This window comes from Pyrus communis, chromosome 12 (assembly GCF_041283825.1).
Source record: "Pyrus communis isolate YQ-2024b chromosome 12, ASM4128382v1, whole genome shotgun sequence".
NCBI lineage: Eukaryota > Viridiplantae > Streptophyta > Magnoliopsida > Rosales > Rosaceae > Pyrus > Pyrus communis.
In genome coordinates, this window is record NC_142576.1 from 23,344,443 (window position 1) to 23,359,538 (window position 15,096).

Consider the following 15,096-nt stretch of genomic DNA (forward strand, 5'->3'; position numbering starts at 1 on the left):
AGAGAAGAAGTTCAGAAGCTTCATAAGAACTTCTTCAACTATAATACTCTCATCCTCCACTTTGCCGGCCGAGGCGAGGAGAGTCTCAGGAAGGGAGAACATGAAGCCTTCCTCTTCTACTGGTACAACAAATTTATTTGTTGTACCAGGTCAAACAAATGCTTGGTCGAGAATATGCCGGTGGCCCAGGCCCTGGCTAGTGGTCACTCTCTGGCGCTAAGCCCGGCTATTCTTGCCAACCTCTTTCATCGCTCTCGCTCTCGACATCCTGAACAAATAAAAAACATTTTGCGTTACGGCTATTCTTGCCAACCTCTTTCATCGCTCTCCTCCCATTCATCCTCCTCCGGTCGTTGAGGCGCCCGCTCGACCGTGTCCTCCTGCGGCGGATCGCGGCAAGAGACCTATGGCCGATCCTGAGGCCACGGTCGAAACGCCAATCCACCCGCAGGACGAAGACCTTCCCATTCCTCCGCAGGAAGTCTCCTCGGCCTTTGTAAGTCTTGTTTCTTTTGCGTTGATTTTCTCATGAGGTTCGTGCCAAAATGTTAACTCTAAAAATTACAAAACCTACGTGGCGCGCATGCCGAGTAACTAATAAGCTAACTACGTCCTTCGGTTGAATGCGGGGTGTGCCAACTCGTCGCCCGAGCTTGGCCGAGGAGTAAAATTTGTTGATGTCGCTTTGAGCGCGTCGCTGACTTCTCTATCTTGCAATTGTGACCGAGGAAGGAACACTCTCGGTCTCTGGGTTCTACAGCCTGAAGACAAGGCTACTAATTCTGCGGAGTTCACAAATCGTCGGAGCCCGATTCGGTCACTGTGATTATATTCGTAAGAGTATAAGCACGTCGAATCGAGACCAAACTGTATGGGCACAGGTACTCAAACGTGATGTATGTCTTGATGGTAAACGTAGTTCGGCCGTCGAAATGCCGTGAAACTTACTTGTGAGCATCCAATCATAAAACCACTCGGCGTCCAGTACGCCGGGCAATGCAATTCGTAACACCTGACTATGCCGAGAAGGCTAGGAAGGTGACCTCTGCCAACAAAGGTTCGAAAACCCTTCTCGGCCGAGACTTAGATAGATAACCGGTCGACCTCGACGTAGTGGTGTTTATCCAAACTGAAGGTGCTTCTCGGTCGGCTGATTCTACGGCAGCAGTGCTGTTTATCCAAACTGAAGGTGTGTCGGTAGGAAAAGAAAGGGAAAAATCTCAAGGTGTTTGAGAGGTTTTGCGCAGGGCAATTGTATGCTGATTTGAAGGGGCTTTTCTGTTGCATGATTTCTTGTATTTATAGCACCCCATTCCTTGAGACCAATTCGCATTCTGATTTGGATTGGGAGTCCTTGTCCCATTTCGATTCTAACTCGAACAAACCTACTCCCACTGGGATTCTGAATTTTCCTTCTCTTCGAGGCTTTATTCCTTGTCGGTCGAGAATCCTGGTCGCACCAGGACTTCCTCGCCCTTTTCTATTTATCCGGACTACTTAGGATAGGGTTTGGCCGACTCTGCCAACTGGCCTAGGATTTATTATTCGGCCCATAGTATTTGTCATTACCTTGGGCCGAGTACATCCTGCTGCTCGGCCCAACAATAATATTTTGGGCCCAAACACCTACACATAACAATAACAAGTGATAAATTCTAATATCACTTCTGCAAACTTTCAAGGTTATACAGAATAGTAGTCCAAGAAATTCACATACATATGAAAGAACAACAGATAAAGAACCCAATTGTTTGTTACAAAGGAAGCAAAACAGATCAAGATAGGTTAAGCTTGTGATCAGGACATGTCGAGTACAATAGCCTTTGAATTTGGCTTTTCTTCCCCAATTCCAGTACAAATTAACTCTACATTAGAGCGATTAAACCCTACATAAGTACATATGAGTGATTATGATTCCACGCGCACTAGTTTATTTTCTTAGTAGCTAGACATTCTATTTAAGGATTTTGGATAACGAGGTAATACCGTACTACTTAGTATTTCTTCCAATCCACCCCTTAAAGCAAAAAATTTATCAATTGATCCAAATCCCAAATAACTTCATTATCAACGGCCATTGGCAAAGTCCCACTTTGTTCTGGTTGAGACGATTGAGAGCCATGGCCTCCTGAGGATGAACTCTCCGATGAGCTTGAGTTTGTTCTCCCTTCCATATTCTGAGGGTTCCTATTCAACGTTGTCAAACCCTGATCCAGAAGATCTGCAGCTTGAGCAGGAGCTGCTTGAATGTTTAAGTTAGGGTTTCTTGTGATCTCAATCCCTGGAGGTCGCCTGTCAAATGCCCTAAGGCATTTCGATTTCTTGTATACTCGGCATAAGCTGAATTCTTGCCTTAACTGCATGCATACATGCCAACATATATCAACATAATAATTAATATGAATTATGAAGTATTGTTAATTAAATTGGTTTAGATGCTAATTAACTGCACTGAAAACTCAATGCCGTAAGACATCAAGGAAGTCGCTTAAAAACTGGGTGGCCTACATATATCAACATAATAATTAATATGAATTATGAAGTATTGTTAATTAAATTGGTTTAGATGCTCATTAACTGCACTGAAAACTCAATGCCGTAAGCCATCAAGGAAGTCGCTTAAAAACTGGGTGGCCTTGTTGTACCGCTAACATGTTCCGTCCTTGTTGGTGTCGTTCTACAAACTAACTAAATGTCCTCTTGTGTGCCCAATCTAGAACATATACATATTTTGAATATATATGGTGCAACTTGCAGCTGATGGACAAAATCATTCAATTGTAATCTCTCGAATATTATACATATACACAAACACATAAACGTCAGACAATAAATGTAGATCTTCGTCAAACTATGTCGTCAGAAAACCTAGGTCATTGTGTTGCAAATAATTGAATTTGTGAATTTAAAAAAAAAAAAAACGATGTTAAGTTTGAGCTAAGAAATTAATTAGTACGTACGTACCGTGGGAGTAGGAGTACTAGGGTTTGATGAGGAAGCGGCCATTGATGGTTGATTATTGTCATCTGCATGAATTTCAATGGCTTTGTATTCATTCATCTTCCACTGCGTTTTCTTTCCATGGGGAGCTCTGCCAGTATAGAAAACCATGGTTCTTTTGAGGCCGATGGCACGATAATGATTGGAATTGGAAGAGTAAACAGTGCTTGGAGATCCTGTTGCTTTCCAATACCCAGTTGTTGTGAGTCGTCTCGGTCTCCCTCCTCGAGCTTCACTTTCTTGTCTTGGGATGAAAAAGAACCACTGCTCGGGATCTCCATGGATCGCCTCTCCGGCAGCTTCTGTTTAATTAGTAAACACAATTAATTAAAGTACATGTAAAGTATATTCCCAACTATAAAATACAATAGTTCAAGCACTGCATATGCGTGTATAAATAAGTGCTTTCATAAAATTCCATCTTAAGCTTAGCTAGCTTCATATATCACGTTTTTCTTGGTCTATCTAATGTCCCAAATAAGGGAAAATCTGATTCAGACTTGCATATTGGCCACATAATGTTAAGTATGCATCATACGGATTTTTCATGTTAAAATTATCAAATCTATATTCCGTACACTAAAAGTAACATTTTCCTGGAGTTAAGCAAACCAGAAGGTAGCATAAAACCAACAATTAAAGAGGGAGGGAGGGAGGGAGGGAGACAGAGAGAGAGAGAGAGAGAGAGAGAGAGAGAGAGAGAGAGAGAGAGAGAGAGATGTTGAATTACGTGGGAGTTCCCATGGATTAAACTTGTAAATGTAGACAACGGGTATGATTCGATCCACAACTCGGTTCAATTCCTCACTCCTCCCATCAAGTTTTTTCTGCAGGTAAAACGAAATCAGCTCTTCCTCTGTTGGAGAGAATCTAAATCCAGGTGGTAAATCCTCCATTGCATCTGTCTCTCGATCTCCCTCCCTTTACCCTAACCCTAATAACACTAGCTACTACCAGCTACCCAAATAAATAGGAATAGCTAGTAGCTAGTTCATAGAAGGTTTCAAACATTATATATATATAGCAGATGATTATGGAATGGCCTGTGTTAGCCAAATGATCGAGCAAAAAGGAGGCCGAGTAAAAGGAGAACGGAAAGACAAATTTTTTTGTTGCTTGGAAATTTCCACGCGTTTGTGGACGAAGAAAACCCTTGTCCCTCATCTTGACTTCTTGGAATCAGTCAATATGCGTGTATATGGCATGTCCCTGTGCGACTGTCTCTGGGGTTTTTACACTGCACCCGCTGTTATACTATTTGCGTTTATCCTTTTTAATTCTTCTCAAGACGATTAGCATATATTAGTCGTTAGACCATTTTTTAAATCGTGTACTCAGATAAGGCATGGAAGAAAGCATCAGAGAAAAGGATGGGGAGAAAACTTACATGGTGTAAAAACATGATGCTCTCGTACCATCACAATTTAGTTGATTTGAACCGCTATGAATTCCGTCTATATATGCGAGAGGGATAGTTTAACCCAAAATGCAGTAAGTTGAAGAAAAAGAACCGAGGCAATTCATCACTTGTACATTATGCTATTTTAATTTATATATTATGAACTCACATTTAAAGTGAATTAAATAACATATATGTGGGTCATACATACGTAAGAGAAATTTACTAGTACGTAGGATAAGATGAGCATGCTTTCCGTTTTACTCATCAAAACTGTAGTATAACTTTTTAGCTATTGGATCAATACAATATTGTATTTTTGGATTTGCATAATACTTAACATTGCATTTTAAATTATCTGTTTAATTGTACGAGAAAATTACTGCATATTAATATAAAGTAATTATAGCAACATTTCAAGAGCCCTCTTGATTAGTTGAGCTGGGAGAGATTTAATTGGTTGGAGAGGGAGGGAAAATCTACACAAATACGGCTAAGTATGAAATTTCCAATGTTCCAGCCAATCACTCGTCTAGGGTAACAGAGTTTGGCAGAATGATTTTTATTTACATGCATGAACATGATAGTCAACCTTTTTACTCAACTAGCATCTCTTCCTAATAATTCACATCTTCTCCAGTTTATTTTATTTTTATTTTTTTTAAGTAAAACAATGATGCCACATTCATTTTAGCATTGCTATCATAGAAAAATACATGATTGTGAATATATATTGAAGAAAAAAAAAGTAAAGATACAATAAGTTAGAGGGGATATGAAGCCAAACCCTAAAAAGAAGTAGAAAATTATTACAAAAAAATAAAAAATCAATTAAGAGAACTTCTAAGAGAAATGGAAATTTGGGAGCTCCGAAAGATTATGAGCAAAAGCCACAACTGGGACATGAATCCGACCAATGAATCCCAACATATGATCAACTTACAGTTTGCCAAACAATTTGTCACCTGACTTTTTGTGTGATAAATGTGAGAAAAACCAACATATATGGAAGAGACGATAGTGCAACAGTTTATCCAATCAACCGATCAACGCCAGGGCGCCTGAATGGAGAGAGTAGAGAGACGGAAAGTTGAAATGTGAAGGCACAGTGTGTAAAGCTAACATTGTGAAGCTTAGAAATCATAAATTTTCTTTTTTCTTAAATAATCTATCATTGCGTGCTTCAAATTTTACGTAATTAAGTGAGAGGAATACGACATTTTGTTGTCTTCTAAATTCTAAAGCACAAATTTGAATTTGTTTTCCAAGTGTCATTTTCCATGTTTAATTACGATTTAGTCATACAAAACACAACATAATTCCCAAAAATCTGACAAAAAAAATTCTACGCAAAGAAAGATTTGTCTCATCAATACTGATTACTTTCTGGTAAAAATATTTTTCTCAGCGTAGAATTTTTGGTGAAAAAAATACCTCGGCCTAGACTTCACATTGGTCCTATATCGAGTCATCAACAACCTAGCGAGAAAGGAATTTCGTCAACAAAATTCTTATCCGATGAATTTTCTACTTTTACTACTAACAAGTTCCTCGCTAAAGAGGTCATTTGTTGTGTGATCGATGCAAAGAACCCAACGCAATCGCCCCTGGTGGTGCAACAAGTAGCAATTCGACCTGGCTGTGGTGGTCTAGTGGCAGTGGATGGCCTAACTCTTGGGTAAGTCGTGGCAATTACGTACGAAGTTATCTCTTACCATATGTGTATGTTTTTTTTTCGTTTAACTCTCTAATTCTTATACAAAACAATGAGATCTATTATCATTTTCGCCTAACCCCTAGCGACCATTTCTGCATTGGAGAGACCGTTTCTTGGTTTGTGCCGGACAAAAGAAAGAAAACAATTAATCCTACATCAACGATCGATCAGTACCAACTCTGAAGCTGTTACCACTTAATCAACCCGAAGTGTAAACTTCTTTATTAATCAACACAATCGAGGAATAAGAAACTCTCTAAACTCAAGCACAAATTTGAACTGCGTTTCTTATCATTCTCCGTGTTTTACAGTACTTTTGAGTTCGCGTTGGTCTTATAAAATAAAAACATCTGCAAATACCAACCACGAACCCTAATTTCTCTAATGTGACATATTAATTTTCCTTTTTCCGTTAAGAAAAATCGAACCTCTCACCTTCTTTTTCCTCCTTTACTCAAAAAAGGAGGAGAACAAAAAAAATTTAAAATTACAGGAACGCAAAAGTTTTTGGACTGTGATGATCATTTGCTAGCTAGTTCTTTGAAATTTCATTAGCAACTTCCTTGGTTCTTTCATGTGCTTGTCCATTTGCACAACGGTCACCCATCATTGCAAGTGGAATGTTTTTATATTTTGCATGCCAATGATCTGTAGCCCAAAGGCGAGTAGGGAATGAGTGGTACCTGATGATGGAATATTTTTTTTTTCAAGTGCCTGATATTCAAGCATGTATTTTATGCGTCGTAAAATAAGTAGAGGGGTCACGAAAAGATGTATCATTTTCTTCACTTGTATTATGAGATGTGAAGTACCGCTTGAATATATACTCGGTACTTGAAAAAATCTCTTAAATGGAGAAGGTTGATGTACCCATTTTTCTCAATATATATTAACGTATTAGGTCGTTCTAATAGTATTTCCTGTCTAGTTTTTTTCAAGTATTTATCTCACGTCAAAACCTCATTCACAGAAGAATGTGTATGTAAAAGTTTATGTAAAGGCAAATAGAGTTTAGTTATCATTTGTTTTATCTCTTGGAGATGCTAAGTCAACAACTAACTGACCTATTATTAACTAAATACATTAGGTAGCAACAATATTCCATTATATGTATATAATTATAACAATTTAATTACGTAGCTACTCATTCTCTTTAGGGTTTCTTCGATACGTATACTAACTAATTATTGCAGGTGTTAGATAAGTAATTGCGTTCCATTTGTTTTTAAAAGTTAAAATTCGTTAAAGAGAAAACAAGAAATAGGTTTGCATGCAGGATGCTGCTTCCTACTTTTTTTTTTTTTTTGGGGGGGGTCATTGCAGTGTTTCCTACCGAGCGTTACTTTTGCATAAATATCGTGGTCTGCAGCTCATCATGTGTCAAATCCAACATGTTTTTAGATGATCAGGGACTTTCATCGAAATTCCAGAAGTACACCAAACCTAAAAATTATATATTGGCACATTATTGAAGAATATTCGACACAGTGTTCCTTCATAGTTCATTCGGAACAAAAACAAAACAGCAAAAGCAAACCACTGAACAACTCCAACAGCTGTAATACAAATACCTTAAAGCAATTAATGACATGTTTGCGATCACAACCATTGTAAGAAGAAGATGCCACGTTGAAAAGTTAAAAGAAACATGAATTTGAGTTATCTTTTTCATTGTCAAATTAGTTTGTGTAACATAAAATCAATGATGGTAACATAACATGTTAGTTCACGTGTGAAGTTCAATAAGCACATGTGTTTCACTTCACTTTTATCCAATATATGTTGTATGCAAGTTTAACATGAGTATCATCACATATAAGATAGTGTGTTAGGATTTAAAGAATTATCCCATTTAAAAAAATTAAGAAACTTTATAAAAACTAATAATGGGTTAAATTACTCTCTTTATACCCAAATAATTTTTTAATGAAACTTCAACTTCCTGATCTACAACATTGACAAGAAAAAAATTCCCGATCTACAATCTGCATGCATTATTTATCATATAAAGTAAAGGAAGTTACATATGGACTTCTTCAAAAAGCTAGGCCTAGTTGTGCTGATCAATTGCTTGACAGTAGTGCATATCAAGAAGAATGAGGATCCTCTACAGATCCTCTTTGTGATGATCCCATAAATCTTTTAATTGTGTTTGGTCATCGTTCATTGTGCGGTCAATTTTTGTCAGATACTATCTGTGTTCAATTTATAAAAAAAAAATTAAAATGATTTCTGATTGTATTATATACAATAAACGAACACATTTAAAACCTCAACGAAATTCTCACAAAGAGAATCCGGATAAGATCCTCATTCATTAATTCGTAACAAGTAAATTGTAATAAGTGAATTATTTAGGCAACAAAAGCAACGCGGATTTTTTTCTTACCAAAAAGTGACAAATATATTTTATTGATCACTGAGTGCAATATGAGTATATTTTATTTGCTGACATATGCATATCTTAATTTGAAGATAATTAAACAAACATAATGAGTAAACCGCTCATTCTAATGGGTGCAACATGACTTTATTTTATTCGATGACAAAAACGTATTTTGATTTGAAGGAAATTAAACAACCATAATGAGTAAACCACTATTCAACTACCACACCGACATTACAAATCTTTCGGGCGCATGCTTAAGATAATACCAATTGACTCATGGCCCCCCAAATATTTGATTGAATCTGAGTTGAATTTTCAATCGTAAAAGAAGGTTAGAGAGATTATATAAAAGTCTGTTTGGTTTCTGAGAAAGACTAAAGTCAATTAGTCAGAACAGTTTAGGGTTGCAGACTACGGGGACAATCATACGATTTCACGCGCAATTAGACAAAACTTTACTGTTTCCTGGAGACCACGCTGAAATGTCTTCAGAACATGGACAAAACTTAACCGTCCTATAGTCCATGCATGGCATGGTTTTACTAGTACTGTAGCTTCTTCCTTGATTCTTCACATTAATTTATAAATATTAGTCTTCGAGTCTACAAGTAACTCTAATTCTATATAATTCAGTTAATGAGAAAGAAAATACACACTCACTTCTTCCAATTTCTTGATAAACTTTTTAGGTCCAGCATGATCAACTACTAATGTTATCAGTATTTTTCAAACTTAACTACCTATTACCAAATGTGCGTTCAAAAAAAAAAAAAAAAAAAAACCTATTACCAAATGTTAGATTTATATCACAAAATATCTTGATGATATTAGGAGTAAGATCTTTCATGTATTAATTGTATGTTACTTTTTTATATACCCAATGTGGAATCCAACATTTTTCATTCCTCTGTGTTAAACAACCGAACTAACCCTTTTTTCTCCTTTACCAAATGAGGGAAAAGGAAGAAAAATATTTTCCATGAGCCCTTTGTTAGTATGTTTCTCCAATATTGTCTTTCAGTCATTCAAACAATCCAAATCTCATAAAAAAGAAAAATTAAAACCGCAACAACGCAGAAGCTTTCCAAAATTTGACCTCGGAAGAAAATAAAGAAACGCGCATATAGAAATGTTTGGAATATATGAAGCTTCGAACTGGCAAAAGATACGTAGGGCCGCCCGCTTTCCCTACTAAACTGACAAAAGAAATGAAGGGCTGCTTTCCCTACAGTGGCGAGTGGCGACATCAGGTCCCCACTCCTTCCTCACCCGCCTTGGGCAACAAAAGTTTTAGTCATGACATGCAAATACGTGAAGATGTATATTTCTGCACTAATAGCACGAGGCCATGCATGATTAATTCACTAATTAGTTGTATAGTAAAACCTCGCTAAAGTATTACTCTATAATGGAATAATTTCCATGTCATAAAACATTTCGGTCTCAACTCGGGGCCAGTTATGTATTGAAATAAACTCCATATTATAATAAGTTATAAGTTTTCTTGATCTCATCTTAAAGAAATACGTCTCCACATATTTATGATTCTCAATGAGTACAAAAATATGCAAGAAATAAAATATTTGACGCTCAAGAAATCGTATTTGGGAACAATATTCTTATGGATAAATAGGTCAAGGAATAATATTTTTAACTACACATTTATTAAGTAATAACATCCCTAAGACCAACTCCAACCCAAGTGTTAAAACCTATTTTTCCCCTTCTATCCTCACCCCCCCCCCCCCAACCCATTCCAACCCAACTTAAAAATTGGACCTAAAACCTAAAAAAAAAGCTAGATTTAGGCCTCTTGTCTGGTTGATCAACGACTCACATTTGAATAGGCTGTTGGTTATCCAACGGTCCACATTTAATTTAGTTAATATTTTTGTTTTATATTTATAAATTTATTGAATCCAACGATTGAGATCGAACATGATCAAATTTAACGGTAAAAAAAAAAAACAAATCTAACGGCCCAAATTTAAATTCAACGGTTAAAATAATTATAAAAAATTATTTAACTCAAAATTCACCCAAAAACTCTATAAATACCTATATATTTATTGAAACATCCACACAAAACTAACTTTTCTCCTACAATTCTTCCAATTTTTCTTTCTACCATCTTCCAAAACCATGTGTTTGCTCATGTGTCTTGTGTTTATACATCTCTATCATGTGTTTCATATTCTTTTATAGTGTTTCATGTGTCGGTTTAGTGATTTTTCAATGTTTATCGAAATTTAAATATTTTTAGGTTAAAATGTTCATAAAATTAATTTAGGATAGTCTACATGTTTTTTTTTTTAAAAAAAAAGCCTAAATTCATTGTTTAATAATCTGGGGCTAAAATTTTAGGCAAGAAGAGTTGGAGTAGAAAATCTGTTTCTGAGTTAAAACCTAAATTTTGGACCAAGGTTTTAGGCCAAGGGGTGGAGATTGTCTAAGGGCTCGTTTGGAAGTGCTTTTAAAATGACCAAAACGTTTTTGGTGATGTAATAAGCATTTAAGTGCTTTTACAACTCAAAAACATTTTCTCTAAAAGTGATTTCACTTGTTTTAAAAACATTTCCGAACAAGCTATAAAGTTATAAAATTGGTTTGATTTCAACTGTATAATTTAGGGTGGCATTTTTACTGTATCACACAATATATGACATTATAAACCTCACTTATTATTATTATTTATCAGTTTTGAATAACATACTCTCCCTTGAGGAACTAGCTTATTTTATGTGTGAAAAAGACCCAGTCATCCAAACATGTCAAGAACATGTTGATATTTAAAAATATAGAAATTCAAGTTATGTGAATGCCCTGACGTCAAATATCAACATTCCCAACCCGGAAAATTCATATAGGATAATGCATGCAAGCATGCATTTCTGTTTAAATAGTTTTGACACTCATTTTTACTTTCTACATGTTTTTATTAATTTTTTTTTATCATTAATCTTGTTCAATTCATTTGATTTGACGGTCAAAAATTAAAAATATACGTGAAAAGTTAAAATGAATATGTTGGTAATACTACATACACTTTTGTTTTATTTCGAATTTTTTTCTTTTTCTTTATTTTCAAGACTTGGTCATCAGTTATGACTTCTTGTTCCAAAAAAAAGATAAAAAAAAGAGGACTTTGTGATCAGTTTTTGCTGCTAAAAAAATTGGTCATCGTTTACTTCTAACTAAATTGATGTGAGGACTACCATGATTAGGTCCTATACGACATGGGAAATGAATAATCAATTGCACGACTGACCTCTACATAACAGAATGTTGACCTTAATTTAATTCGTTCTATTTTAATTTGTTAATTACTTGTGAAATTTTGAGGACATTCACCCATATCCTTAATCAACTCAAAAATAATATTTCTAATTAGGTTAATTAGTCATATATATATAACAATTAGTAAAACATGTGTGGAATTGAACATCTCAGTCAGATAATTTCAAGCCAAACAACTAAGCTATTGTCGGGAAAAAAAATTAGTGAAACAGGCGTATATTAAGGGAAAAAAATTTATGAGTTTAAACTAGCTAGCATTTAATCAGACAAAAAACATGCTACGTTAGTCAAAGAACTTGATTTTATTTTATTTTTTACAAACAATATTATCTGCATTAAGGAAGAAGATGTGAGTTTAGCCTCACAATGTGCTAACAATAATATGATTCAATTTGACCTTTGGCAAGAATCAAACCTAAAACCTCTCACTTACAAGTGAAGAGGAATACCGTTAGACCGTATTACTAAGTGGCGGATTCTTTACTTTGTTAAGAGTTTTGCTTAAAATAAATTTAGGAAACCATTATTGACAATCTCCTTAGCCGTATACTTTAGTATGTTGAAGTGGAAAGATTTTTCAGTATGCCGGGAACACAGTTCGGTACAACAGTGTCATAATGCAAGTAGTTGAATTTTTTTTTAAAATATTGAACCACTTATTTTAAGACTTGATGTACTAGGCCCAGGCCGTGTTTCAGACACGTTAATAAATTTCTCGTTGAAGTGCTAACATTCATATTATTCTTTAAGCTATAGATGATAATTGGGCTGGCACCACCGTCTTCAAATGAAATACTAAACTTGTTTGGCCCAAACTCTCTAACATCTCATCCCAACAAAAGTTGAAATTATAACATTTTGGGCCTCACGCAAATTGCAAGTCTTTGGGTCTTCTGCTACTCACAACCAAAAGCCCAACCAACACAAGAAAATGCGCAGAGGCCGCATCCCCTGTATATTCCCACCTTCTGCTCCTCATCCGCATCCTCTGCCTCTTCGGGCATTTGGGTTTTCTAGTTTTCTTCCATTCAAATTCTGCAACTATTAATCTAAATGCTTGTTCTGCAATATTTGTTTGTTCTTGTTAAGCGTGGCCCTTAAGATCGCCTTCCCTTTTTAGCCATGGAAGCGTTTTGAGTCATAGCTGCGCAATAGTGAAAAACTCCATTGGGGATGGTCTCTTTAGGGTTTTCCTTCTGAAACCCTGCTCTCCTCCCACCTGGGTTGTCTGAGGCATTGCTCTGTCTTCCTTTTGGGTTTTGGAGCTCTTTTTCCCCATTTTTCTTGAAACCCTAAGGCAGATAGTTTCCATGCGATTTGATTCTGGGTGTTTCAGTCAATTGGGGTGCTTCTGGCTCATTTGGTAAACTGTTAATTTGTAAATGTCTCGATCTTGGGTGGGTATCATTTTAAATTTGAATCCTTTTTGAGTTTTTTTTGCAACGTTTTTGATGAATTTGTTTGAGTTTGAAGTGGGATTTGGCAAGAGTGATGATTCAATTAGATGTGTGAAAAAAGGAGAAATCTTTTTTCATGAACTCAATTATTTGAGGCATTTGGATTTGTCTGACTTGTTTTCCATCATTATATATCTTGTTTGTTGCTGAAATTAGTTCACCAAACCTTCAAATTAGCATAACCCACTTGTTTGTGAGTTCTTTTACTTAATTGTTAGCAATTTTGAGTTTTTAGGGTTTCTATGGTTGGATTAAGAAGTTTAATTTACAAATTAAATTTACAATCTTGCAATGATAGGAGGCTTCAGTCCCAGTTGGGTATTTTTTCGAAATTTCGATGTCCACAATTTTTTTCACAAGTTTTTAACAAAAGGAATTTAATTTGGAAGTGGGATTTGGCAAGACTGATGATTGAATTAGATGTGTGAATAAAGGAGAGATCTTTCTTCATGAACTCAATTATTTGAGGCATTTGGATTTGTCTGACTTGTTTTGCATCATTTATATATCTTGTTTGTTGCTGTAATTAGTTCACTAAACCTTCAAATTAACAATTTAATTTGGAAGTGGGATTTGGCGAGAGTGATGATTCAATTTGATATGTGAAAAGAGGATAAAAAAAATAAAAAAATAAAAAAAAGAGGATAAATCTTTTTTTTAATTTTTTATGAACTCAATTATTTGAGGCAATTGGATTTGTCTGACTAGTCTCTCATCACCATCTATCTAGTTCCTCACTGAGAAAAACTTGTGTGGAGTTTTGCTTGTCATTTGACGTTACTAAGTGACACTACAATCCAATCAAAACTCGCCACATAGCAAATTTTAAATATAATCTTTTATATTTAAAAACTCCTGTAATTATTTTTCCTACTAATTAATATACACCATTTTTTTTTGTCAAATAATATACACCATTAATGGTTCATTTTTTTTTTCCCTCTCCTCTCTCTCCTTTTAATTTCTTCCCAAACATTATCTATCGTCTTCTTTCCTACTCTGTTTTTTCTTTCTTCGTAAAAATATGGTCACAAGGGCAACAAAATGTTTATGCTTGAATCATAGCACAACGGATGTGGGATTTCATTTCTTGCTATAAATGTAATAGAAGAAATTGAATAGAATAAAAGGAGAAGGAAGGGCGGGCCCCTGAAAATGTTGGGGGGTGGGAGTTGCTTTCGGGGAAAAACGATGTGGTGGGCGATGGTTTTTGGGAGTTTGGAGGTTTTAGTTTTGTAGGCCCAAGGGATGTCGCATCTAGGTCCAAAACCGAAACTTTGATTCTTTTTCTTTGTATGTGTTAGAAATAGGAGAGTGAATTTGATGTTGTGATTTAATAATGTAATATTATGTATAAATAATTTAGGGTAATTCTTAGCTTATTTATAGGGTGGGCAAACGGGTCATGAATCTGGGGATCGAGACAGGTCCATGCGGTTTGGAGTGGGTACAAGGCAGGTCCCAAAACTTTTAACACAGAATGTATTAGGACAGGGTGAGTCCATAGAATTAGCAGGGCGAGGCAAGTCTAAAAATTTGGGAAACAAGGGCCTGGCCCGAACCATTTCCACTCCTGTCTTATCACAGATTCTCTTTCTCTCTCTCAAATTTGCATCACGTTAGACACTCAGTCATTTCTTCGACCAAAAAGAAAACACTGAATCTCTTTCTCTCTCTCGCTTCCATAGCCCACTACGTATCCGCTTCGGTGTTTGACACTGTCTCAAGAATCTTCTCATTGTCTTTGCTCTTCTTAAATACGTGGACTTACACTTATGTGATGGTAGTTACGCCCCTAACATGTGGTATGAGATTAAGTTTTACGTTGATGCTTATG

General features: G+C 35.8%; 1 protein-coding gene and 2 non-coding genes across 3 annotated transcripts; 2 read left to right on the plus strand and 1 right to left on the minus strand.

Moving 5' to 3' along the window:
- Positions 1-1,696: 1,696 nt before the first annotated feature.
- On the minus strand, positions 1,697-4,000 carry LOC137746210 (NAC domain-containing protein 90-like). Its single transcript, XM_068486287.2, has 3 exons — positions 3,731-4,000; positions 2,965-3,302; positions 1,697-2,357 (listed from the first exon to the last, which is right to left on the minus strand). The coding sequence occupies exons 1-3, from the start codon at positions 3,894-3,896 to the stop codon at positions 2,019-2,021; spliced, it is 843 nt and encodes a 280-aa protein (XP_068342388.2). The 5' UTR covers positions 3,897-4,000; the 3' UTR covers positions 1,697-2,018.
- Positions 4,001-13,283: 9,283 nt separating this feature from the next.
- LOC137746363 (small nucleolar RNA Z266) lies at positions 13,284-13,382 on the plus strand. Its single transcript, XR_011069833.1, has one exon. It is a non-coding gene; the product is annotated as a small nucleolar RNA Z266 (small nucleolar RNA).
- Positions 13,383-13,652: 270 nt separating this feature from the next.
- Positions 13,653-13,755, plus strand: LOC137746364 (small nucleolar RNA Z266). Its single transcript, XR_011069834.1, has one exon. It is a non-coding gene; the product is annotated as a small nucleolar RNA Z266 (small nucleolar RNA).
- The last annotated feature ends 1,341 nt before the right edge of the window (positions 13,756-15,096 follow it).